At 46.4% G+C, this 25,157-nt stretch overlaps 2 protein-coding genes and 2 pseudogenes across 4 annotated transcripts in view; 3 read left to right on the top strand and 1 right to left on the bottom strand.

The window, feature by feature from the left end:
* The window catches only part of EFTUD2 (elongation factor Tu GTP binding domain containing 2), a 33,642-nt gene extending 15,855 nt beyond the window's left edge, over positions 1 to 17,787 (top strand). The window contains exons 10-28 of the mRNA XM_016139771.2: positions 1,864 to 2,030; positions 3,718 to 3,842; positions 5,889 to 5,952; positions 6,338 to 6,428; positions 7,967 to 8,102; positions 9,271 to 9,398; positions 10,366 to 10,559; positions 11,447 to 11,558; positions 11,965 to 12,105; positions 12,696 to 12,797; positions 13,805 to 13,887; positions 14,346 to 14,432; positions 14,665 to 14,791; positions 15,000 to 15,087; positions 15,737 to 15,855; positions 15,983 to 16,077; positions 16,551 to 16,704; positions 16,879 to 16,986; positions 17,331 to 17,787. Of these exons, the coding sequence (XP_015995257.1) occupies positions 1,864 to 2,030; positions 3,718 to 3,842; positions 5,889 to 5,952; positions 6,338 to 6,428; positions 7,967 to 8,102; positions 9,271 to 9,398; positions 10,366 to 10,559; positions 11,447 to 11,558; positions 11,965 to 12,105; positions 12,696 to 12,797; positions 13,805 to 13,887; positions 14,346 to 14,432; positions 14,665 to 14,791; positions 15,000 to 15,087; positions 15,737 to 15,855; positions 15,983 to 16,077; positions 16,551 to 16,704; positions 16,879 to 16,986; positions 17,331 to 17,426 (2,217 nt within the window). The 3' untranslated portion in view covers positions 17,427 to 17,787. The remainder of the gene's footprint in view (positions 1 to 1,863; positions 2,031 to 3,717; positions 3,843 to 5,888; positions 5,953 to 6,337; positions 6,429 to 7,966; positions 8,103 to 9,270; positions 9,399 to 10,365; positions 10,560 to 11,446; positions 11,559 to 11,964; positions 12,106 to 12,695; positions 12,798 to 13,804; positions 13,888 to 14,345; positions 14,433 to 14,664; positions 14,792 to 14,999; positions 15,088 to 15,736; positions 15,856 to 15,982; positions 16,078 to 16,550; positions 16,705 to 16,878; positions 16,987 to 17,330) is intronic.
* Positions 7,180 to 7,298, top strand: LOC118604560 (annotated as a pseudogene).
* Positions 9,672 to 9,790, top strand: LOC118604550 (annotated as a pseudogene).
* A 92-nt stretch (positions 17,788 to 17,879) lies between the features above and the next one.
* Positions 17,880 to 21,118, bottom strand: HIGD1B (HIG1 hypoxia inducible domain family member 1B). 3 transcript variants are annotated; one of them, XM_016139774.2, is made up of 4 exons: positions 21,029 to 21,118; positions 20,042 to 20,231; positions 19,047 to 19,181; positions 17,880 to 18,389 (listed from the first exon to the last, which is right to left on the bottom strand). In XM_016139774.2, exons 2-4 carry the CDS (start codon positions 20,142 to 20,144, stop codon positions 18,325 to 18,327), a joined length of 303 nt encoding a protein of 100 aa, XP_015995260.1. In that variant the 5' UTR covers positions 20,145 to 20,231; positions 21,029 to 21,118; the 3' UTR covers positions 17,880 to 18,324. The 3 variants fall into 3 exon arrangements, with proteins under 3 accessions (XP_015995260.1, XP_015995261.1, XP_036078655.1); XM_016139775.2 differs by having other exon boundaries at positions 20,042 to 20,193; positions 21,029 to 21,116; XM_036222762.1 differs by lacking the exon at positions 21,029 to 21,118 and adding an exon at positions 20,282 to 21,015 and having other exon boundaries at positions 20,042 to 20,193.
* Between the last annotated feature and the right edge of the window lie 4,039 nt (positions 21,119 to 25,157).

The raw sequence follows: 25,157 nt of genomic DNA, 5'->3' as shown, positions 1-25,157 counted from the left end.
AAACACAATGGTAAAATGACAGCTGTAAATAAAAGGGAGGGAAGAGAGTATATTCATATAAATGGATTTTAAATGCTAATGAGTTTTTCTAAGCTTGAAAGAGAGATTGAAGTCTAAAGGCCCAGGGTGTCTTTTATCTTTCTAAATTGAAAGATTAAATAATTTGGCTAATTAACCTCATTCATGTTGTCATTGAGATAGCCAGCAGAGGGAGCCAGAGTTGCTCTTTTTTAAACTGATTTCATTTTGGAATAATTTCAAACTTACTGAAAAATTGCAAGAATAGTACAAAGAACTCACCTTCATTTGCTTTGTAATTCTCTCCCTCTTTGTACGTATACACATATATTCTCACACATGCCTATATTTCCTCCTTGAAACATTTGAAAATAAACATTTCAGAATGTATTTCCTCAGAATAAGGACATTTACTTAACATAGCCACAGAACAGTTATCAAAATCAGAGACTTCAGCATTGATACACTATTTTTGTGCAGATATTTTTCTACAGATCTTAGTCTCGCTAATTGCCCCAATAATGTCCTCTATAGAATTTTTTCCTGATCCAGGATGCCGCATAACATTTAGTCCTCATATCTCTGGTTTCTTTTAATTAGTTGGAACTGCTCTTTTACTTTTCTTGGTCTTTTTATGACATTGCCATAAAGAGCATATGCCATTTATTTTGTAGAATGTCTCTTTATTTCGGTGTGTTTAACGTTTCTTCGTGATTACATTCAGGTTATTTTGGGCAGGAATAGTACATAAGTGTAGTTGTGTTCTCATTGGTCCCATCACACCAGGAGGCCCATGATGTCACTTTATCCCATTGTTAGCAGTGTTAACTTTGATCAGTTGGTTAAGGTGGGTCTGCCAGGTTTCTCCAGTATAAATAAAGTTACAATTTAGCCTTCGAAATAAATAATTTGTGGAGAGTACCTTGAGTCTGTTACACACTCTATTCCTTATCAGACTTTACCTTCAATTTTATCATCCCTCGATCATTTCTAGCTTATTTTATACTAATTGCAAGTTGCGATTTTTTAAGTCTTATTATTCCTTCAGTATTTATTGGTTGGGATTCTGTTATAAAGAAGAGTTTTCCCTTCTACATTTGCTTATTTATTATCAGTATGGATACAGATATTTATTTTACTCGTGGGTCATAATTTATTACTATCCTTACATATTTTGATACTTTAGCTATCCCAGATTTGGCTAATAAGAGTTCCTTCAGGCTGGCTCCTTTTTCCTTTTGACACGTCCCATCTTTCTTTGGAGTACTTCCTTTTAGGCAAAAATAAAAAATATTCTAGACTCATCTTATACATTCCCTGTCCCAATCCTGGAATCAACTATTTCTCCAAGGAGCTCTGGCTCCTTAGAGTGGGGACTGGAATTTAGAAACAGCGATCAGGGTATGTTCATTGTTACTGGCGTACATTGCTTCTAAGTCCTTTCATTGAATACAGATAATATATATACCCATCATATCTATAGCTATTTCTATACATATGTACATATTAAAAATCTTTAACACAATCAAAAGAGAAGAAATCATTGGTTTATCCTAAGTCCCACAATTCCATTTCAGCACCAGTTTCTTCCTAAATCTCCATTTCTTCTCCAGCACGGAGGAACCTGGCTCCAGCATCCTCGGTGTGTTTATTCATTTCTCAGTTCCGCGAGGTGCCCTCTTAAAGCTTCTGAATTTGTCTTTGGGCAGGATACTCTCTGCTTCTACCCAATGATATTTCCCTAGGTCCTCTTTTCCTCATACTTTCAGTTTTAAAACAGTACCCTCTTTGACTTTGCTTTGGACTTTTCTGCCCTTTTTGCCCTTACCACCTTGTGTCTGTCAGGTGATGCTGAACACAGAGCGGCTGATCAAGCACGCGGTGCAGGAGAGGCTCTCGGTCACCGTGTGCATCAACAAGATCGACCGGCTGATCCTGGAGCTGAAGCTGCCTCCAACTGATGCTTATTACAAGCTGCGCCACATTGTTGATGAGGTCAACGGATTGATAAGGTACAGGGATGCTGGCGCTGGCCTCGGGGACTCTGGTTTTTTATAAATCTTAACCTCAGACACCTCCGGGGGCAGCTCTGATTCCTTGGCATGTGTTGAAGAGCGTGTTGGATGGGCTGGAGGCTCGTCCATGGCCCCACAGGGATTGACTGCAGGGCCTTGGCCTCAGTAACTCTTGCGCAGCTTAACACAAACCTTCAATTTAGTATCTTGGGCAATACCTTGAGCTCTAGGATCATCTCATCTTCCCCTCATACGTACCGTGTGCATTTGAGCAAATTAAGCTTGTAGGCCTCAGTTTCAGCTTCTGTGGAAAGGGGATAATAATAATATTTGCCCAGTGAGACGTTATAAGAAACTAAATTGATTGTTGATGTAACACACTCAATATAGTTCTCAGCGTACAGTAACTGATTGGTGAATAATGCTAGCTGCTGTAATTAGCACAGACTCAGTAAATAAAGGAACTGTTGGCTGTCATTTCTGAAGATCTAGCTGCTTTACAAGATGGGCTTATATCAAGAAGTATGAGTGATGGTTGGGAGACTCCAGAATACAGTATCAAGGTGGCTTTGAAGACTAGGTTAAATATGTCTTAAAGACAGTTTTATCTGTACATTGAAGGATATACTGGGTGACCTCTTGAGACCCCTCAAAGGGCCTGGGAAGAGGCCCCTCCTACTGAGAGAACACCTCTCCAGGTTGGGGACAGCATCTAGGTGGCCAGAGCCAGGTTTACAGTCAGGAGCCGCTCAGGTTTGCCGCATCACTTCTCAACAGGGATATCTTCTCCCTGTCTCTGGAAAGGCTAGAGCCCAATATAAAACATCAGGAGTCCAAATTATGCAAGGATAAATTTCTTTGGAAAGGGAGATGAGGTAGAATAGGGCTAAATGCTGTTTTACAAAAAAGTCATACCTGAACCTCTAAACAAGAAATAACAACATAACATTGTTTAGCAATATGGAGGTCAGTGCTCTAAAAACAGCTTTAAAGGAGTTAAAAGCAGGTGCCTCTGGGGAGCATGACTTGGGAGTGGGGTGGAGTAAGGTGGGGACTGCTCTTTATCAGCCAAAACTTTTATTTCTAAATCGAGAAATTCCACAAAACAGCATGTCCATAAAGCTAGGGTTGTGGATTTGATCCCTTCGTACAACTCGTTTTTTTTTTTTTTAAATAAATCTTACTGAACACAAATTTGTAAAACAAAACCAAACAAAGCAGAATAAAGACGAGTAGGATGTTGGAAGTGGGGAGCAAAGTTGCTTTCTCTTTTATTTATCCACTCATTCATTCATTCATTCATTGACACAGATGTTTACATCCGTTTGTGATTGTAAAATTGAGATTTCTCCAGAATATATTTATTTCCGATCATATTTGATTCATTTCCTGTGGTCTGAAATCTTTGTCCCTGCCCTCCAAGTTTCCCCTTGTCTGTCTTGTGCAGTTAACTTCTTGGAGATTGTGCAGAGCGTTCCCAGGTCTGGGAAATCAGCCTGTTACTGGGAGTTAGAGAACAGCTCCATCATGTCACTTTCTTGGTCCAGGCTGTTGGCAGAGCTGACTATTATGTAAGCCCCATCTGAGGGCAAGGGCTGGAGAGAGGCTGTGATATTGAGTCCCTGCCCTTTACCCTTGGCGATGTGTCAGCCTGGCTGTGCGCTCATGACTGTCTCTGTTTCAGCATGTATTCCACTGATGAGAACCTGATCCTGTCCCCACTCCTGGGCAACGTCTGCTTCTCCAGCTCCCAGTACAGCATCTGCTTCACACTGGGCTCCTTTGCCAAGATCTATGCTGACACCTTTGGTAAGTAAGCTCTGGCTGGCAGTCTGTCTCACCAGCTTCCCCTGAGTCATGTGTGCCTTTCCTGCTGAATGGTTTAGAAATTGGCTTCATGCCAGAGTCCCTAGTTGGAGGGAACATTTCATCAACTGTCACTGTTACATTTGGGGCTCTTTTTGGATCCTAGACCCTTTCTCCAGGTTAAGTGGTTGCCAAACAATAGAAAAATAAAGACTGGGAAGAAAAGGATGAAGAAAGAGCTCTAGGAAGAAGAATCTTTCCTAGAGTGAGACAGATTTTGTCAAAAAGAAATTATCCATGCTCACAAAGCCCGTTCAGATCTCTTCCTCAAAGATGGACTCTCCCTCACTAGTAGTGCTTCTGGCTGCCTTTCCATCCGTGTTTAGGCCCATAGAAATTTTGTCGGCCTGCTTGAGGATTCATGATAGATATGCAGTCAGTGCGACCGAGCCTCTGCTGGAATGCCTAATTGCATGACTGTAGATTTCTGGAACCTCGACACCAGAGCCCTGGGACCAGCTTTCCATCTCAAGAGGCTCCCATGCCCCACTCCACCTCTGTGCCTCCCCAGTTCCCTCACATTCCAGGAGAAACTGTGTTGAGTGCTGTGTGTGTCAAATCCTATACTTCCTTAGAGGGGTTACTATCACCCCGTTTTTAGAGCTGAAAAGACAGGCTCTGCGAGCGGTCTCTCAGCTGGCAGGCGCTGGAGCTCTGGGGATTCTGTTCTTGCCAGTCAGCTGTCCTGTCTCATGCTCCGTGCGGAATGTTTGCTCTTGTGGAAAAATGGGTAGATAAAACTCGGTATTTTTTTTTTTTAATATATGCATACATATTTATGACTTCCTCCTTATAGGAAAGTGAACTCTAGTAAAGAAATACAGTAAAATCTAGTCAAGAAAGCAAAATTTATCCATAGCTTCATTATTATAACTATTATAAATATTTTGTCATAGTCCCTTTCTCTGTTTAGTATTTTACATAAGTGAGATCATATTTTATATACATATATAAAATATATAACAGTATATTCATTCAGCATTATGTCACAAGAATTTGCCTATTTTATTAAAATGTATTTACAAAAAAATTATGTAACTGCCCATTGGTCCACTGCATAGATGTACTATAATGTAACCATCTTCCCATCATTAGACATATATTTCGGTTGTTTCCAGATGGTTCTTTGAAAAAAAATGGATAGATGGACGATAAATGAAATTCATCTGAACAGTTTATATGTTTCAGTGTTTTTTGTATCAGCATGTAAAGCAATATCCAAGACTTGCTATAATTATAATATATCGATGATTCATTTTCTGATGGAAAATGGCTCTGAGCCTCAGGAGAGATTATCACTCATTTTGGAACCTGCTGTTGGTTTATGAAGAAGCCATCTGTGGGCTCCAACATTTTCATGGACTTCTAGAAAGTCAGCACTGGAGGGAATACCAGAGACCACTGAGTGTTTTCCCTTCATTTGACATATGGGAAAACTATGCCCAGGAGTTTTCGATGGAGTGGGAGTAGAATCCACTTTGGTGCATTTTTTCACACCATACCACCAAAGTTGATAGCACGTCGTCTTGCTAAGAGTACAACAAAGCATGATGAATAATCTCTGACTTCTAGGAACTTCGTCCAGCGGTACACAGAATCCTACAGAGTGATGGATGGCGATGTGAGACAGTGTGGGCTGAGGGCCACTTAGCTGCTGCAACAGTGTCACTGTGACAGTGACAGTAGGCTGGTAGAGCTAAAGGAATTCAGAGGGGGAGTCAGGTCCAATGGGCTAGGGGTCGGGGAGCTGCGTGAAGGACATGGGGCTCAGACAGGTGTTGAGAAGGGAACCAGGAGTCCCAGACTCGCAGGGTTTGTCCTTCTTTGTGCTTTTATGCCTTTGCCTGCCTGCCTACTTAGACGGAAATGTAGGGACCTTGGAAAGGAAAGTGGTAGAATTCCTCAGCTACAAACCACTCATGGCACGTGAAAGAGAATTTCAAAAAATAGTTTCCAAAGTAGATTGTAATTGTATGGCTTCTCTTATAGGTGACATTAACTACCAGGAATTTGCTAAAAGACTCTGGGGTGACATCTACTTCAACCCCAAGACGTAAGTAGAATGTGGGAAGTGGCTCTCTAGAGGGGTGATTCATCTTCCCAGTAAGTGAGGACTGACAAAGTTTCTCAAGTTTAAAAACTTACTTTTTTCTTAGACATGAGCTACCATCTTTTCTCATCTAAGTGAGCTGGCTTCATGAGCTCTAACAGAATGAGAGGCTGCTTCTCTTGAGGTCTTTACGGCTCAATTCAGGCATCCATGAGAGTCATAACCATATGCCAGGGGTCTCTTGGGAAATTTTATGATCTCTCTCACACACACTTGCCTTCCCCTTGATCCTGCTCAGATTCCGAACTTAGGAAACATACCCTGGGGGCCAATGACGGCACAATCTCCCTCCTGGATCACCCATAAATAACTCCTTTTTCCTCTTTAGGCGAAAGTTCACAAAAAAGGCCCCGACTAGCAGCTCCCAGAGGAGCTTCGTGGAGTTTATCTTGGAGCCTCTTTATAAAATCCTTGCCCAGGTGAGTGAGTCAGGCTGCCTGGTTCATGTCTGCCCTTCTAAGCTCAAGGTGAACTTGGACTTCGCCCCTGCCCCTGAACTTGCTCAGTTTTATATTACCAAGTATGAAGATGGTTGGTCACCAGTCTTCTGGATCTAGAACACTGCAGCCCTCTTAAGTGCTATCGATTCAGGATGGAGCAGGAATATACACAACCTAAAGAAATTTTGTGTAAAGATTTTGACTATTCAAAAGAATGTGACTCTCAAGAACTGATGATTTCACTTATGGGGATTAACCTACAGATGTGATTGTGTATATATGTTTATTTGTTATACCATATATAGAGGAAAAGAAAAAAAACCTGGAAATAAGTTAAATGTTTATCAGTGAGAATCGTTTCAATGAGTTACGGTACACACCATAAAATGAAGTATTTTGCAGCCATTAAAAGAAAGGCTATGTGAACTTGGTTTTAATGACCGTTCTGGGCACATGATGTTTGTCAGTAGGAGCAGGTTTGCATCAGACAGTGGTAAGGATATAAACTATGTGGGATGCTCCACAGAAAAGAGTATAACATTGCATTTGTATGGATTTGTGCAACCTAAAAGGTAGAACTGAAAGGGTAATAATGTTGTACAGGAATTTTCATACAGACTTTTAAGACAATTGTAAAATACGTAAGTGTTTAATAAGCACCGTGCACAGTGAACACATGCATATACATGAAATGTGTGTGGCCATTCCACCAGACAACATAGTAAAACTAGTCTACAGCCATGCCACCCTGAACAAGCCCAATCCCGTCTGCTCTCGGAAGCTAAGCAAGTTTAGGCCTGGTTAGTACTAGGATGGGAGACCACCTGGGAAGACCAGGCGCTGTAGGCTTAAAAAAGTAAGGGATTGTAAGCTGACAAAGTCCTTGCAGTCGGTGAGGTCAACCAAGGATTGCCTCGCCTAAAAAAAGAAAAATAGTATAACTTAGCAACAAGACAAAATAACTTGATTAAAATTTATTAGCGCTAAAAAGTACAAGATACTTAGTATCTTGTGTTAGACTAGAATGGATTAATAAAAGAAATTTATAGAACCTGTCTCAGTAGAGACCTTGAGTCTGCTGAGGATGATTTAGCTTGGCCCTGCGCTGACAGCGGATGGACTGCTAGGCGACCTTTTTTGGTTCCTTCTAGTGCAGTGATCCTCTAAGTAGGAGAAGTCTCTAAATAGGGAAACAAACGTAAGGGATTTTCTGAGTGTGATGAGATGCTGCTTTTCAGACACCAGGGGGCAGCACTGACAGCAGTCCACCTGAGAGTACCAAGTTAATTAGCTGGTGTGGGCATTTAACCAAGCCTGCTTTGCCCAGAGTGGGTTCGCAAAATAGATGTCAAAGATTTCTCTGAAACCAAATTGTTGTCCTTGCCACATGCTCTCCCCATAGACAAGAACCTAGTGCAGTGACCTTTCAAATTTCCTATCGGCCTTCCCTTGTCTTCCTCCATAGCACCACAATGGGACTGTCACTACAGCTAATGTGGTGTCTGGTACCGTCACAGGTTGTTGGTGATGTGGACACCAGCCTCCCGAGGACCCTAGATGAGCTTGGTATCCACCTGACCAAAGAGGAGCTGAAGCTGAACATCCGCCCCCTGCTCAGGCTGGTCTGTAAAAAGTTCTTTGGCGAGTTCACAGGTAATAAAGAGCTCATGGCCTCCTTGACGTTAACCATCATTATGTCCTGCCATGTGTGTCATGCGAAACTTGACTTCATAGTGGTGGTCAGAGATCTGAGGCTTTTAAATAAACTACACATTGGGATACAGAACACCTGGGTTTTTTCCTAGGTGTTTTCCTTAGGGGATGGTACCAAGAATTCTGTCTTGGGAAACAAAAGCACTTACATCTCCCTACCAGAAGGAGCGTGCAAAAAGAGGAGATGGGGAAGCAGATTCTGAGGTTCTGGTGGTTTTGCCAGGTAGTCTAGAAGGTGGACTCATGGGTGATGTGAAACAATGGAAAAAGGACCAGGCTGAGATTGGGGAGACATGCGGTAGACTCAAATTTCTCGTTCCCCTGAGCTCCTCTCTCCTGTATTTTAGTCACACAGAAGGCAAACCCTGGACTGGTTGAGAAAAAACCTGAGTCTTGATCCTTCTCTGCTCCTGGCCCTTCCATGGGGTGACCCTCGGCCAGCCACCTAGTTCTTCTGCGATTCTAATTTCTCACCTATAAAAGAATGCAGGTGGAAAAGGCGATGGCTTAGGACCCATTCAGCAATCTGTCGATTCTGAATTTAGTGGGATTTAAGTGACTGAATCTCCAAAGTGCATAATTTTAGTAGTTCATTCTTGGCTGGCCATCAATCTGACATAAAAGCAGACATACCTACCCCAAAGTGTCAATGGAGGTTCTCCCTTGTGCGGCTTATTGGCTGTTAGTAAAACAGGATAACTTATTGAACAGAAATATGTGGAGCGTTTGTCACAGGGGAAGAGTCAATTTGGGGATTATTCTAAGTAGATCTAGAAAGAGACGGGTACGTGGTTCTGTGGAAGTGCACAGTGAGTGCTTACCGGTCAGTAACAGGTCATGGATCAATAGACCTGAAAATTTTTATCAGCTGAGATCCAAGGAACCGCTGAGACCTTTTTGTTCTTCCTGGCATCGGTGTGACCCCAGCCTTTTAGCAGTATACTCCCAGGAAACGGGGTATCATTTCCCCCCAGAATCACAGTATCATAGCTTTTAGAGCATAAAGTCCCCCCCCTTTTAGCTTTCTGACCAGCATGAGTGGATGAGTAACTCACTGCTCACTTTTCCCTGTGAGAGCATAGGATAATGGCTTACTCTTCCTCCGCAGGCTTTGTGGACATGTGTGTACAGCACATCCCATCTCCAAAGGTGGGTGCCAAGCCCAAGATCGAGCACACCTACACCGGCGGTGTGGACTCCGACCTCGGCGAAGCCATGAGCGACTGTGACCCTGATGTAAGGAGACATGGCCGTCCAGTTCTGATTTTTGCCCCCCGCTTGGGGATACTGTTTTCTTGGCATAAGAGTAATGCCACCTTCCCCTTCCTTGCATGGCCTTTCCCAGGAGCATAGACAGACCCGAATTCAAAGCCTGATGTTACCGCTCCCAGTGGTATGATCTTGGGAACGTTATTCCATCTTTCTGAGTCTAAGTGTCTTGGTCTATGAAATGAGGGTGATAATATGTGTGTGGTCATTACAGAAATTAAGTAAGATTAAGAAAGTATTGTCTGCGGCCATGCCACCCCGAACAAGCCTGATCCCATCTGATCTCAGAAGCTAATCAGGGTCAGGCCTGGTTAGTATTTGGATAGGAGACCACCTAGGAAGACCAGGTGCTGTAGGCATAAAAAATAAAGAAAATTAGGGATTGTAAACTGACAAGGTTCTTGCAATCTGTGAGGTCAACCAAGGGATGCCTCGCCTAAAAAAAATAAAGAGTTACAGTTGCGTATAGCGCAGTGCCTGACAGATAGTAAAGACTCAGCAAATGGTTGCTCACCTAGTCAGTCCCAGCTTTTAAAAATCTCTTTCCCAGCCATTCTTAGACAGTCTAGTTTCTTACCATAAACATACAACCGAGAACTGTGAGTTACATCTTCAGAGGAAATTTGGAGCAAGTTAGTCTTATAATCTCGCAAGTTAACAGTGCCAGTCTGCCACCTTAAGCCTGCTTCTCTTCCCTTTTCCCTCATTCCTCCAGAAAAAAGGAAACATGTTTTTTTCCCTATGACTTTGACATCTATTAACTAAGCAGGAGGAAGAGTGTGGTTGGAATTTTCCCAGGATATCGCCACATCTTCCTCTAGGTCTGGGCTGCTTCCTCATAGAGCTCGTGTCATTCCTGGCTAGGGAAGTGGAGAGAGTGGTACTTACCCAGAGAGTATGTGTGGTTGAGGCTGTGCTCTGTCCCCTCCTCCAGGGTCCCCTGATGTGCCATACTACCAAGATGTACAGCACAGATGATGGAGTTCAATTTCATGCCTTTGGTCGGGTGCTAAGTGGCACCATCCATGCGGGGCAGCCTGTGAAGGTGCTGGGTGAGAACTACACCCTGGAGGACGAGGAAGACTCCCAGATATGCACTGTGGGCCGCCTTTGGATCTCCGTGGCCAGGTACTGCCAACCAGAGCCCTGGCCTCTGCACTGGAACAGCCCCACAGGGCTGGAACGGGTGGTCTTCTCTGGAAACACAATAGCTGCTACCTCCCTTCAGTAGGGGTCACGGTGACCCTCCCTCAGCAGATCCATTGACTTCTAGTTCTTACTACCCAACTTTACTAGGTCCAGAGACAGCTAGGATAATGCCCAGAGCCTGACCTTACTTTTGGGTGGCTTGTATGAACTTTCGTAGCAGCATTTCTGTTTTCACTCATCTAATCCCCTCTCTCTCTCTCTTCCATGTTCTTTTAAGTCATAACCTTTATGTTTCTTACCCAAAGAAATTGTTTCCCACCTCCACTGACTATTTTTTGACTAAGAGAGGCGACTTTGCTGGATCTCTTGTAGCATCCCCATCTGCAGAATCAGACTTAGCTTGGGCCTCTGAGCTGCTCGTCAGCTCTTAAAAGTTTGGCATCTCAGAACGGGCGCAGTCCTATTCCTGATGTGGGTGCTACACCTCACGGATGGCCCATTCCCTCCTCCACATCCACCCAGTCCCTGGAAGGCAGAAGAAAATCGAAGAGCTGGAAGAGCTGCAGTATCTCTCTTCTGTGGTGCTTTAGGCATCTCCTTACATCCTACACCTTTGGCATCAGCTTACTTACCTCCAGCACACAACTGAACTAGATCGTCTCATCTTCTCCTCTTATAATACCTTGCACTTTTCCTTTCATGGTACTTATCACTTTGTGACTACGTATATATGTGGTTATGTAATTGATTGCTGCATCCCTCACCTGCTAGAATGTATCTGTTTGGCTCACCCTGGCTCTGAGTACATTTTTATGGAATGAATGTTCTGCCCAAGTTCCATTGCTGCTTGTTGGTTATTGCTTCAGGTACCACATTGAGGTGAACCGTGTTCCTGCTGGCAACTGGGTTCTGATTGAAGGTGTCGATCAGCCAATTGTGAAGACAGCGACCATAACCGAACCTCGAGGCAATGAGGAGGTAGAGTTTCTGAAGAGGTAGCTTGACTGGCTTAAGCTAGAGGGTCACAGGAACCATGGTACGTGGGAGCAACAAGCAGCAGGGGACTAACCTGGAGTCACTGCCACTTCCTGGTTCCAGGCCTCAGCACAGTCTCAGCATTTGAGATATGACCCTCCTGAAGTCACCCTGTACTCAGCTCAGGTGCTGGGAATTAGGAGGATTTCCTTTTATTCTTTCCCTCCTCTCTTTGTTCTGCCAAAGACCATGGAAATAAATAGCCCTTCAGGTTGCCTACAAGCAACCCTGTGGCTACTAGTTGGAGAATAGTCTGCTCCTAAGCAAGTCCTCATCTCCTCTCTTACCTCTGTACCTTCTGTGCCTGCACTGGCCAGATGCCCTCACGCCTCTACATTTTGGATCTCAGGCTCAGATTTTCCGGCCCTTGAAGTTCAACACCACGTCTGTTATCAAGATTGCAGTGGAGCCAGTCAACCCCTCAGAGCTGCCCAAGATGCTGGACGGTCTGCGCAAGGTCAACAAGAGCTATCCATCCCTCACCACCAAGGTAGGTCTGAGGCCTGCAGCAGCTGCCCACATGCTCACGTCCATCTGGTGTCTCTGATCTGCTGCTTCCAGCACCCTGTATCAGGAATTAATCCCTATCTGTCACTGTCATTTGAAGGCAGGATGAGATCTATCGGGTGGGGGACACAAACATGCATGTGCATCTTCCACACATGTCTAGATAGGGAAGCGATTTTCCATGGAGAGTTCACTTTGAATTGATTTTCCAGGAAATACAGAAGGAAAAGTGAGTGACTCCGACCCTTCTGTGTAGATTACCAGGACTAAAGGATCAGTTTGTGCCCAGACGGAGGGCAGGGTTTTCCCTAAATGGCTAAGATGGAAATTAAGTTGGTGACCTTCCACCCAGTGGCACAGTGCTGAGTGATCCACATTTCTTGAGGACTGACTCATAGGCTGCTTCTTGCCACTGATCCTCCTGGAAGAGGCAGGAACCAATGCTGAGCAGTGGCTGTTTCTGATAGTGGCTTTGGGCACCTCCTCCTGGGTTCTAGTCTTGATTCTCTGTCCGTCTGTTGTTACCGGCACAAGAAAGTCCAGGCCGTGACCACCAGGGCTTTTGTGTTTCAGGTGGAAGAATCTGGCGAGCACGTGATTCTGGGTACTGGGGAGCTCTACCTGGACTGTGTGATGCACGATTTGCGGAAGATGTACTCAGAAATAGACATCAAGGTAGAGCAGTGGCCCTTTTCCTGAGTACTTGCCTGGCCAGGGCCTTGGCTCACAGCTCCAGACTGATTTTACAAGTAGCCAAACCTTTAATTCCCCTGGAAGGTCCAGGGAAATGGGGTGCACTAGCTGAGGAGATCCTGTTTGGGAAAAGTATGATCTGTTGCTCCCTCAGAATGAAAAGGTATTTGATATCTGGTTTGTCCTTTTCTGCAAGGTTATCCTTAGTGTCGTATATATGTATATATGTGTACACACACACACACACACACACACACACACACACACACACACACACAGTCAAGGCTCCCAAATCAGTTAATCTCAGTCATTTGTTGAAAAATGTAGTTGCACAATTAACCCGTCTATGGTGATTAAGGCTCAGAGTGGATGGTTTCAAGGAGCAAGTGGAGCCTGGCTCTCCTGGATTCATTGTTTAGTGCTAACATAGCCTCTCAATTAAACTGGCCATTGCATAGCCTCAGCCTTTCAGTTGAGACACACATTTTCCCCTCAAGTACCCTTCTAGACTTTTCTACCAATGTGCCCAGGACTGGTGCTATAGAAGAAAGAAGCTGAGTTTCTTGGGCACAGGTGTTGTGGGAGGTCAAGGAGGAACTGTGCTACCCAAACATCATGGGTTGAGAAGGGAACAGATACTCTTCAGTCGGTCTCTAGAACCAGCTCTGACAGACCTGCAAAGCTAATTTAGTGAATGGTGGTGGGACCACTGAACAGATGTTAAAAGATACCTTGGGGGACTATAGTTTAGGCCCGAATTTGATCCCCACATGCTCTTGGCTCCAGATCATAAATGCTGCACTACACTAAGTTTTCTCAGGCTTCTTAGTGAGGGTACAGGCTTTTAGCCTACTCTTCTACTTGTCTCTAATGCCAATTCTCACAGCGCCTCACAGAGGTAGTGTCAGGGGCCCTGAGAATTCCCTTTGGCAGAAGGTTGTCCTTCCAACAAAATCAGAACTTGCTTAGTAATTTATCTTGTTTCCCAGGTGGCCGACCCCGTCGTCACCTTTTGTGAGACAGTGGTGGAAACGTCTTCCCTCAAATGCTTTGCTGAGACACCCAATAAGAAGTAAGCTGGGGATCATAGCAGTCCTGGGACTGTCATGACACTCTCCCCTCCCCACCAACTCCACCGCAGTCACAGACACTGTGGAAATAGGGATCTCAAAGTCGTGGGATGGGAGTGTTTAGGATACTTGAGTTTTCACCCTGGACTGTGACTCGTTATGGCTTTGGACACGCTACTGTGGAATCCTTTGCCCTGAGACTTTGTATTTCAGGCTGACTATCACAGTTGCCACTTTTCCTTTCTATATAATATGATTGTTTTAAAATATTGCCCCAAACCTTACTTTTTTTAAAGAGCAGTAGATTCAAATGAAAGAAGACAGAAAATAAGCCCTTTTGGCTCTACTATGCCCCTGTGGCTTTCACCGACATCACTGCCTTAGCTGTTTCCTTTGTCACCCATTTTTTAGAGTGCTGGTCCTGCTAACCTGCCTCATTTCTTCTTTCTTTTCTAACTAGGAACAAGATCACCATGATTGCTGAGCCTCTCGAGAAGGGACTCGCTGAGGACATCGAGAATGAGGTGGTACAGATCACATGGAACAGGTAAGAACACGCCTCTGATTTCAGGGCTGAAGGAAGGTAGGTGTCACAGCTTACCTGACAGATTTCTGATACCATACATCCTTCTGGGAAGTGATTTTATCTCCTGCTTTTCTACCTTCCCGGGCACAGTGTGGGTGAGCTGAGGTGACTGCCCTCCAGAAAGGCAGGATTTGTGGCCCCAGGAGCCAGCAATCACAGAGCTGGCTGAGCCCACCATTGTCTCTTCTCCCAGGAAGAAGCTGGGAGAGTTCTTCCAGACCAAATACGACTGGGATCTACTGGCTGCTCGTTCCATCTGGGCTTTTGGCCCTGATGCCACCGGCCCCAACATCCTGGTGGATGATACTCTGCCCTCTGAGGTACATACAGCAGAACTGATGGGAGCCACATGGTGGTCTCTTAGCTCCAAAGGAAGAAACTACAAAGTGTTCTTTTTTCCCCCCCAAAGTATTTTGTGTCTTCTGGTGAAGAAGACTGGCCTTTCACTAGTGTACCTACCTTCTCCTTCCCCTAAACTCTTTGGCTATTGCCAGGGTCACTGCTAAAGGGCCCTTATGTCTCATGCAGGTGGACAAGGCTCTTCTTGGTTCAGTGAAGGACAGCATCGTTCAAGGTTTCCAGTGGGGAACCAGGGAGGGACCCCTCTGTGATGAGTGTAAGTTTACCAGTGTCTCCACCTCCCCCACCTTAGTCCTGTAGGGTCATCACATCTGGGTGTATGAGGTAGGGTGGCATCATCTTTAGGATCCTGGCAGGAGAAGCCACTTGAGGCACACAGGGCCATCCTATGTCCTGGGCCAACCTTCTCCCTTCCCTCTCCCTATCCTGTTACTACCACTTCGTACACCCTGGAAATGAAGTCATTTTTAGATTGACAGTTAGTTGTTCCTCATTCCTGAGAAGAAATGTGTTTGCCAAGATGTATCAAGAGGAGGATGGGAGTAGTTTATAGACCAGGATTGGATTTAATGGAAACAAATATGCAATTTCTAGAACTTACAGAACTTATTCTATATCCAAAAATAATTAAATGTCTGCAAAAGAAGCAGGCAAAAACTTCTGTGGGAGCTTTATGATGTTGAGTATGGCCTGAATCAAACACAATGAACACAGGGTTAACTTCTGACCTTTTTGCTATAGGCCTTGGGTACCCCATCAGAACACCCATCTGTAGGACAATTTTGTACTTTATTTTCTGTGGCCGCAGGATAACTGCAAGGCTGCAAGAGGCTCCTTGCTGCTCTTACCCTGGGCCCTTGATTAGCACCAGAATCACCCAGTCAAGTGCCCCATCTCCTTTTCAGTGATTCGAAACGTGAAGTTTAAGATCCTAGATGCAGTGGTTGCCCAGGAGCCCCTGCACCGGGGTGGGGGCCAGATCATCCCCACGGCCAGGAGAGTCGTCTATTCTGCCTTCCTCATGGTAAGTGAGTGGGGCTGTGCTGCACCGGGACACAGATGGGCTCAGCCCCTCAGCCTTCCCTTCATCCAGGGTTTCGGTCCTCAGCCTTCCCCAAGCTGAGGAACCCTTTCTTGTTGCTCTGTTGCAGGCCACTCCTCGGCTGATGGAACCTTACTACTTTGTAGAGGTCCAGGCCCCTGCAGATTGTGTCTCTGCCGTTTACACTGTGCTGGCCAGGCGCAGGTAAGCAGCCCCAAGCACATTAGGGAGAGCGCGGAGAACAAGAGCAGAGCAGGAAGTCACTCCACTACCGTGGAGGGATCAGCCTCCCTGCCCTCTCCACTTCTGAAACCTAAAGAGCTGATTGTTCAGAGGGAAGTAGGAATAAGAATGAGGAAATCCCCAGCTTTCCTGCAGATTAAAATTTGAGATTCTTGGGCCCCCCTCTTCAGAGAGTTCCGGGGAAAGTGACGCAGCGTGTCAGTGATGGGAACGTCTATAAAGCCTTGCCCATCGATGTTCCCATCTGGCCCAGAAGTCACTGCCCCTTTGACCTCTGCTGGGAATTACACTGAGAGCTCCAGCCTTTTCTGCCGTCCGTAGTGCATTTACGGTTATTTCTCCAATGGTAGTTCTGGGTTGAGATGTATGTGAGGGCAGATTGTTTCTCTGCTTTTGGCCTCTGTAGGAACTCAGCCTTTGTTGTTCTGTCTCAGGGGGCACGTGACTCAGGACGCACCCATCCCAGGCTCCCCTCTCTACACCATCAAAGCTTTCATCCCTGCCATTGATTCTTTTGGCTTTGAGACTGATCTGCGGACTCACACCCAGGGGCAGGCCTTTTCCTTGTCTGTCTTCCACCATTGGCAGGTGAGAAAATGGTACAGGCTGGCCATCCTGGCCTCCCACTTATACAAGGCCAATTCCCTCCCACGTGTTCCCCTTTCAGTCGTGACTCATTTTCAACCTCCTTGAAGAGTCTTGCTTCCAGGTCCAAATGCACTGGGGGTCTGCCTGGACCATCTAAAATGCCTTGCCTTTCAGATCGTTCCTGGTGATCCTCTGGATAAGAGCATTGTCATCCGCCCCTTGGAGCCACAGCCAGCTCCTCACCTGGCCCGGGAATTCATGATCAAAACCCGTCGTAGGAAGGTATGTGTCCCTCAGGCCCATCTCCACCCCTCAGCCTTCAGTGGGTCTCAATGGGAATTTTATCTCTCTTCTTTCCTTCCTTTTGAACCCTTCTTCCAAAGACCAAGAGCAATTTACTATACAATGTAGTAAGATGCAGTCCGTACAGGCCTCAGGCAACCAGACTTGGGGCCCAGTCCAGCTGGGAAAGGGGGGCCTTCTCTCCAGTGACAGTAAGCTAAAGGCAGGCCCCTGAAACAGCTTGGCAGGCATTCCACCCCCCACCAGCCTCCCACTCGAGTGCAGGTGTCAGATGGCCCCCACCAAACAGAGCTGACTCTTACATTTGCCCCCACCCTCTGCAGGGCCTAAGTGAGGACGTGAGCATCAGCAAGTTCTTCGATGATCCTATGTTGCTGGAGCTCGCCAAGCAGGATGTTGTGCTCAATTACCCCATGTGAGTGCCGGGACTCCTGGCAGCTCTCGCTCCCTGCAGTGGGCTGTATCCTGGACTGGAAGCTGGGACCTCATGTGACTTGGACTCCATGTCGTCAGAGAGTGTCTGGGAACTGCTGTGGCCATCTCAAACAACCCAAGAGCCTCCAACCCAGAGCCCAGTGAGGGAGGTGCATTCGGCCTCCTGGTTCCCTCTGTAGCCTGTGCCTGGCTTCATTCCCAGGGAACAGAATGGAGCTTGGACTCAGGGAAGAAGGGGATGAACGTGTTTAACCCCAAGGGGTCCTGTCCTCAGAATTTACATGAAAAGTTTTTTTTACAAGTTTGACCTTAGACATGGTTTATAAGTGAACAGAACATTCTGACCTCTGCCTTGCTCTGCGTCTTTCATCCCCGCCCCTCTGCCCCTTTTCCTCTAGTACAGTCTAGTCCCAGCACTCGGGTTCTGAATATATGTCGTCTCCCATGAGGCTTCACTGCCTCTGCTTCCAGCTGCAGCCTTCTTCCTGCCTGGGTCCCCAGGGAAGCAGCCTGTGGTAGGAGGAATGCCTGCCCCTTGATTCAGTGTTCCTCACTGCCCCACTCCCACTCCTGGTGTCCTGCCCTCTGTACCATGCTCTCCGGGTGGGCCTGAGCCGGCTTGGGAATTGTCGGGTTCCTGGGATCAGATGTCTACTGCACGTCCACTTCTGCCCCGTGAGAGTCTCTCTTGCCTTGGAACTGAGGGCCAGAACTCTTTGATTACCAAATATTTGCTCTAAGTCCCCCACCAGCCACTACCGATCCCTCACTCTGCTCTCCCCCAGCTAAAGAAGAGATTGTTGATTTTCTGAGAAACTCCTTTATTAGAAGCATACCAGAGATCACCGTGAGACGATCTGACTGCCTCGGGCTGTAGGAGCCCTACTTCTCCCCGGTGTCCTGTGCCGTTCTCTTGATGTAGTCCGTGTACATCGTATACACAGCACCTGTGTGAGGGAGAAGGAAAAACACCCCTTGGCATTGAACGTTTCACCCATCCTCTGACACTCCCAGGTGTCCCAGAGAGGAGTAACAACTGCAGAGCCCTAGGGGTCTGTCTCCAGCCAGTCCCTTGAGAGTCCAGCTTCCCTGCTCATCTTTCTGCCCTAGGGCTCAGTAGCTGCTACAAGCACCTGACCACACAGCCTGGGGAAATGACCCGTTTGACAAAGTATTTCAGGGGTATTTCTATCAGAAATCATCAGAAACCTAGGCAGCCCGTGAGGTAGGCAAGCCAAGGGTGGTTATTTTGTTGCACATGGGGAAACCAAGGATGAGAAAAAGATTCAGTGTTCCTCACTGCCCCACAGAGATTGTCCACTGTCCCACAACTAGTTAAGTAGCTGTCTACCTTTCGATCCAGAGGAGAAATTCAGCATGTGTTCTGCTGCATGGTTTTTCTCTCCCGTAGGACAGACTGTAATGAACAGACTGTGTACCATCCCCACAGGCCTGGGACAGGGGATTAAACAGGGCATCCCGAAAATGTCTCAGTACCAAGGACTCGATAATGAAGCTTGTAAAGGAAACAAAGACTGAAATTATGGTCCCTTAACTGTCAGGACTCGGCCTTCGTTCTCCTATGTCCCCACCAAGCTACTCACCTAGCATGATGGCACCCACAGCACAGGCCTGCGCTGCCACTCGGGTATGAATCAGGTGAATAGACATCTTGGTGGACCCACGAGACTTCAGCCGGTAAATCCTGTATGCTGCCACCACCAGGCAGCCTCCTAAGCCTGTAGTTAGAGAACATGATCCCTGGGCCTCATCCACCAAGCACATTCCTCTCCCGATGAGAGAGACCTCATCTAGGCAGGATAGGCATGTGGATAAACAGCTGCTTTGGTGCTTTATGGGGGCGGGGGAGTAGGTATCATTGGTTTATTGAGTTATTTCCTCTAAATCGGGTCCCCAAACCCCAGACTGCAGACTGGTACCGTGGCCTGTTGGGAACGGGGCCACACAGCAGGAGGCGAGCGGCGGGCGAGCTAGAGAAGCTCCGTCTGTGTTTGCAGCCGCTCCCTGGCACTAGCCTCACCAACCCAGCTCCACCTCAGATCATCAGACATGAGAGTCGTAAGAGCAGCGGTCCCTGGTGCCAAAAAGGTCGGGGACTGCTGCTCTAAATGGTGTTTTCAAAGTGACCGCCTCCCTCCAATGACTCCCCTCCCTCACAAGTGCATTATCATGACTCCCCCAAACCCCATTAGCTCTGCTCTGGGCTGCTCTTCAAAGGTTGCTGGCTCCCACATCCTGGTACAATTGTTTTCCTCCTTTCCCAGGGCTTTGAGGAAAGAAGCCCTGGGGAACCCCAAACTGCGCCTTTCCTGCTGACGGTGTTGATGCCCCCGGTTTCTCTATATCCTATGCACTCAGTTGTTCACCACCTTTACCCATCCAGACTCATTTCGTTATACGGGAGTGTCCCTTTATCCCTTGGCACCTCTGCTGTTGGTTGCTTCACTCCTCTTCTAGATGTTGGTTGGTACTGGGTAGGACCACTTGCGTTCTCTGCTTCATTCTTTGGAAGGACTAGGAGACATGTCCTCTAAGAAAAAGCTCCCGCCGCACCCCCAGGCCCTCCTTTCCCACTCACCTATAGGCACCAGTGGAGACTCTCTGGTCTTCCTCAGGAACTTCTCAGACACACTGTCTTCTTCACCTTTGGGCGGCACCCACCAGCCTTTGTTAGCAGACATGGTCCTGCCCCCGATGTTAGCAGCCGGGCCTCCTAGGCTTCAGCCCAGCCTTCGAAGGAGGCACCCCACAATCAGAACTCCAAGCTCCTTTGTTTGGGGTGGAAAGGAGGAAGTCCCCTGCTAAGACCGTCTCTTACCATGCCCAACACAAACACTACTTGGAAGGATGTCCAGGTGTCCTGTCTCCAAGGGCTGGACCACTAGCCCCATTTCTCCATCTCTTCCTAACATCTGCCTCTTCCCCAGCTCGTTCTGACTTCACTGTTTTCTGTTTCCCCCTCCCTCATCTGTATCCCTACGGGTGTCAACTTTGGGCCAAGAAAAGCAGCTGGAAAAACCCACAGATGAGGGTGGGAGGAATAGGCCTTGAATCTTGGGACCCCACCCCCGCCCCGCAACTGGCCTTGCGTTTGTAGCTCCTAAGGGATCTGACTCCAGGGAGCCAGAGCTGTCTCAGACAGTGTTACAGCATGGTTATCCAATCACCAGAGCCAGCCATTAAAATGACTGGAAGACGATTTGCGTATACTTTAGCATAGATTTTGGATATTAATACTAATGAAAGAAATTGTGGCCTCTGAACTGCTCCCATTTCCAGGTCCATCTCTTGCCAGGGACTTTGCAAATACCAACCCCCTGCCTCCATCCCTGGGCTGGTGATCCCTATTGTTCTACTTACTAACTCCTGTAAATATCTGCTCTGATCACAAATTAGAGCACCATAGTCCCGGTCATTAAACCAGGGGTTCTGCCTGTAGGCTGCCTTCTAAGTCCAACCATGAGTCAACTCCCTGCTTAAGGCAACTTCTATTTCTAGTTGCCCTTCCTCTCCTGGAGGAGCAAGGACTGTTGGCCCTACAGGTCCTCAGCATGCTGGTGCTTACCCCAGGAGATGGCTAGAAAGTGGACTGCCAGCAGCTGGGCCAGGGCTCAGCGTCTGCTGTTTTGACCCGGCCGCGAGCTGATGATGGAGCTGCCCCTGTGGGGTCAGGGAAGCGGTGTTGTGCTTTATGGAGACTTTGAAGTCAGGAATGGAGAGGGGAGGAGATAGGACAGGGCATCGGTCTTAACCCCCCATCTGCTGAGTTTCGGGCTGGTCTCCAGGAACCGGAGAGTAGTGAAAGAACAAATAGAAGCAAGCCCTTAACTGGATTTAATTTTTTAATTCCCATGGACATAAGTGGCCAGATCAGAGAGGGTTTGATATGGAGAACTGAGATGGGAAGATAGAGGCCAGGATGGGTAGAGACGCTGGGTTCTCCCCTGAGTTATGCTGCCTCAAATACTCTTATGAACAATGTGGGATGTAAGTAAACTTCCGATTGTGGGATGCAGGTTCTCTGGTGTTGGTCTTGAATCCTTCGAGGATGCTTTCCAGACAAAGGAGATTTGTTCAGGAGTTTGAAACAACTGGAACTTCCCTCACTTTTCCAGAGTTCTTTATACTGCCTAGGGGTTAATGCTCACTCTGGTTAGAGATGAAAATGACTAGCCTTAGTGCCTGTCCTGTTCTAGGTGTTGACATTTCAAACTTCTCAACTATTCTATATGGTAAGTAGCAGTTTGTTCATAAACAAAGAAACTAAATTGAGAGACTAAATGATTTATCTAAGTGTACACAGCTAGCAAATGGCAGTGTTGCGATCTGAACCCAGGTCTAGCTGGCTCCAAAGTTTGTACTCTTAGCCTGCTTTCCAGGAGGCTGGCCAAGCTGAACCCCTCTACGGATCGATTCTGAAGTTTACGACTGCTAATCCATCATGGCACCCCTGATTAGAAGAAAAAGTACCTCTTGCTCAGCAAATGGAGTAAGATTGAAATGCAGTATGGAGAGTCCCAATCCATCCCAGGCCTTTGTTCCTTCCCTAGATTACTCTCAGCCATGTGTGTCTGTCCTAAAGGTCTTCTCAGCACTGAAAATTTGCCCAGCAGCTGATGTATCTCTTTTCTCTCCCCAGCACTCACTGCTCTAGGAAGAGACCCAGGGTCATGGCAACTCCCTGGGGCCTTCACATATCCCCAGTGTCCATGGGAATTCTCCTCCCAGTCATTCACACACTCTCCCATGCTGCCTCTCCTGGTCCCAACAGTGGCCTGAATTCTCAAGAGATGAATAGTCTAGTCCAGAGGTAGGGGGTGTAAATGTCTAGATGAGACAGGGCAAGAATCAGGAACAACTCCAAGCCCTTTGGAGAACAAGGCCACACTATGGAGAGAGTGAAGTTCAACTTCAGCCTGTTGAGATTATGTTGAAGCTGCCACAGCATCCCAGCCCAGAATGAGAAAATAACAATAGTTGCTATGATTTACTGAGCACCTATGAGCCAAAAATTATGCTAATGGCTTTAGGTAGAATATTTAATCCTCACAGTAGCTATGAAATAGGTACCATTACTGTTCTTCCCATTTCACAGATGAAAAACTGAGGCTTACGTTAAATATCTTGCCCAAGGTCACAGTGACAGGAAAAGGTCCAGATTTCTAGCCATTCTCACTACTCTGAACTACTAGTGATTGTCAAGTCATTCTGCAGAATGACCATAAAGTGGAGGGGAAGTCCTTAAGTAGAAGAAATAAAATTGCTTTTTATTTCAAAAACTGAGAACACAATAAAACTTTAAGGAACATACTTTCTGGAGAGTCTTGCTTTAATAAACAGATAAGATAAAATTATGATAACATTTTTGTTAATATACCAAGTCTAATAATTATTTTGATTTAAGGATTTTTTTTTTAACGCCTATAGCACCTGGTCTTTCTAGGTGGTCTCCTATCCAAGTACTAACCAGGTCTGACCCTGTCGATTTAAGCACTTCTATGTTAGTAGTTAGCTTAGTAAACCTTTTTCTTCCAGATCAAGTCACACTCATAGAAATTCTAATTTACAGGGCTCTAAATGAATAATGCTGACAGACTTAGTGGATCCAGAGTGTAGGCTGGAGTCAGACTTGGGGTCAGTGAGCTGCTTGACCAATCACGCTATAAATACTTGGTCTTCTGCCACTCAGCCTCTTTGAGTTTATGTCATCTGTGAAAGGGAGGTAGCAGCTATCAGTAAGATCATTATTGCAAGGGTTAAATAAGAATTCCCCTGCACACTGCCTGCTCCTCTTCCTCCAGAATGAGCAAGTTGCAGGGAATGGCTGGCGGGGGATGGCGGGAGGTGGGGGGGGGTGCTGGCAGGCGGGAGGGGGGGTGGCGGGCGCTGCAGAGTGGAAAGTCCCTGACAACACATGGAAAGGTTACCATATTCTGGGTGGTCTACAATGCAGCACACTCTTTCTTGTTCTTCCTCAATCCCCCCACCCTCCTTCTTGCAGCGCCCCCCCCCCCTCAACTGGAAGTGTCAGGCTCCCCATTGTGTTGGGGGAGGGGAATGGGCACTAGGACTTGAAGCGCTACACAATCTAAAGCACAGCTGTACTATATATAGCCCAAGGGAGCTAAGTGACCAGACAGGGGAAGGGAGGGCTGTCAGCCTTGAGCTAAGGAGAGCTGTGAGTGAGGGGATGAACTTGGCAAGGAGCACAAGATGCTCAGGTCGGGATTGGAATGGGAAGGACCTCGGCGAAAGGGCTAGAGGAATCACAGGGGAGTAAACATTAGGCCACATAGTAGTGTCTCAGGGGCTTGAGGGGCAAAGAGTGGGGTAACAGGAACAGGCAGGGGCAGTGGAAGTTTCCAGATGATGTGGCTAGGTTGAGGCAGCCTCTCTAAGGAACAGAAGATGGGAAGGGTGTAACACCGCCTCCTTCTGGGTTCCAAGGACCTTGCAGCATTTGTCCAAGGACAGCCCCAAGGGCCACAAGCCTGAGCTAGAAAAATGCTTTGGGTACCCACTAATCTTTCTGGGGAGACTGCTCAAGTATTTGAAGAGATTCTCAGAGGGTATGGATAATGGTAATTAGAAGGCTGAATCAAGACTGTAGTGATGCTAATGTTATATAGTCATGTATTGTGAGGGAACAGTTCTGACCCTCTAGACATCAGCAGTGATCTCTGTCTCATGACAAATGGGTAATCAGAGATTTAAAATGTTTTGTTAAGGTCCTCATGTTGGATGCTTTTGAATACCCAAATACCCAGCTTCCTTTAAAGCACGCTATGGGACGAGATTACTATCTTGGGAGCCTACAAGGTTTAGGTACTTTATATATTTTGTTTAAATCTCATGACAGTCCCAACAGGTAGATCTCATTATCTCCATTTTACAGATGAGAAAGCCAAGGCTCAGAGAGGTTAAGTAACTTAGCTAGATCACACAGCAAGTAAATGGCTGAGCTATCCAATCAATAATAACCACTATAGACTACTTTACAATAGAAAATTAACTACAATAATGTGATTTCACATACATTTCATCATCTCATTCTCACACCATCTTAGAAATACAAGTAAATAAGAGTGCAAACAGCCGGGCAGAGTGAACTTCTTAATGCAGGGCTTCCGGTCTTTCAAGTACTGTAAACCTACTCCACTGTTTCTTGCCAAGGCAGAGTGGGTCGTGGGCCAGCACACTGCATCTGGGAGTGTCCAAAAGTCCTTACAGGTCTCTTCATACCCTTCTCCCCAACCCCAACTCCTGCACAAACTTTGCCTCCTTTGCAAGTAAATTGACCTTAATTTAAAATCCAGCATTACTACTCAAGAAACTGCTAACTGGACTCTAAGAAACACTGATAAGCGGCTCATCTTACTATTTCTTCTAGTCTACTTATATTACCTATTCAAAAAAATTTAGACAGAAAAAAAAATCTGCTTCAGGCAACATCCACGTGGCAGGGAAAAGCATAATAATGTGTTCCACAGGTTGACCGAAACTGCTGGGGATTATGGGGAAAGGAGGTTGTGTTACATCTTTAACAATTCTTTTTATCCACAGCTTCCCATTGCCAACAGGGAGCTTTCTCAAATCCTACCTCTCTGGGCCTCTGCTCCCATCCCCCAGACTGAAGAATCTGCTCTGAATTTACCATCCAAGTGGGGACCCTGGAAAATGTGTAATGGAAATAG

This window comes from Rousettus aegyptiacus, unplaced genomic scaffold (assembly GCF_014176215.1).
Source record: "Rousettus aegyptiacus isolate mRouAeg1 unplaced genomic scaffold, mRouAeg1.p scaffold_m13_p_6, whole genome shotgun sequence".
Lineage (NCBI taxonomy): Eukaryota > Metazoa > Chordata > Mammalia > Chiroptera > Pteropodidae > Rousettus > Rousettus aegyptiacus.
The sequence above is the reverse complement of the archived record's forward strand: the minus strand, read 5'-3'. Positions and strand labels throughout refer to the sequence as shown.

Bases quoted from the DNA above. Each gene is read 5' to 3' on its own strand.
- HIGD1B (XM_016139774.2), bottom strand. From the start codon at position 20,144: ATGTCTGCTAACAAAGGCTGGTGGGTGCCGCCCAAAGGTGAAGAAGAC. The intron at 19,182-20,041 runs GTGAGTGGGAAA...CTCTAACTACAG, and splicing joins GTCTCCACTGGTGCCTATAG to GCTTAGGAGGCTGCCTGGTG. The intron at 18,390-19,046 runs GTGAGTAGCTTG...TCCCTCACACAG, and splicing joins TGTGGGTGCCATCATGCTAG to GTGCTGTGTATACGATGTAC.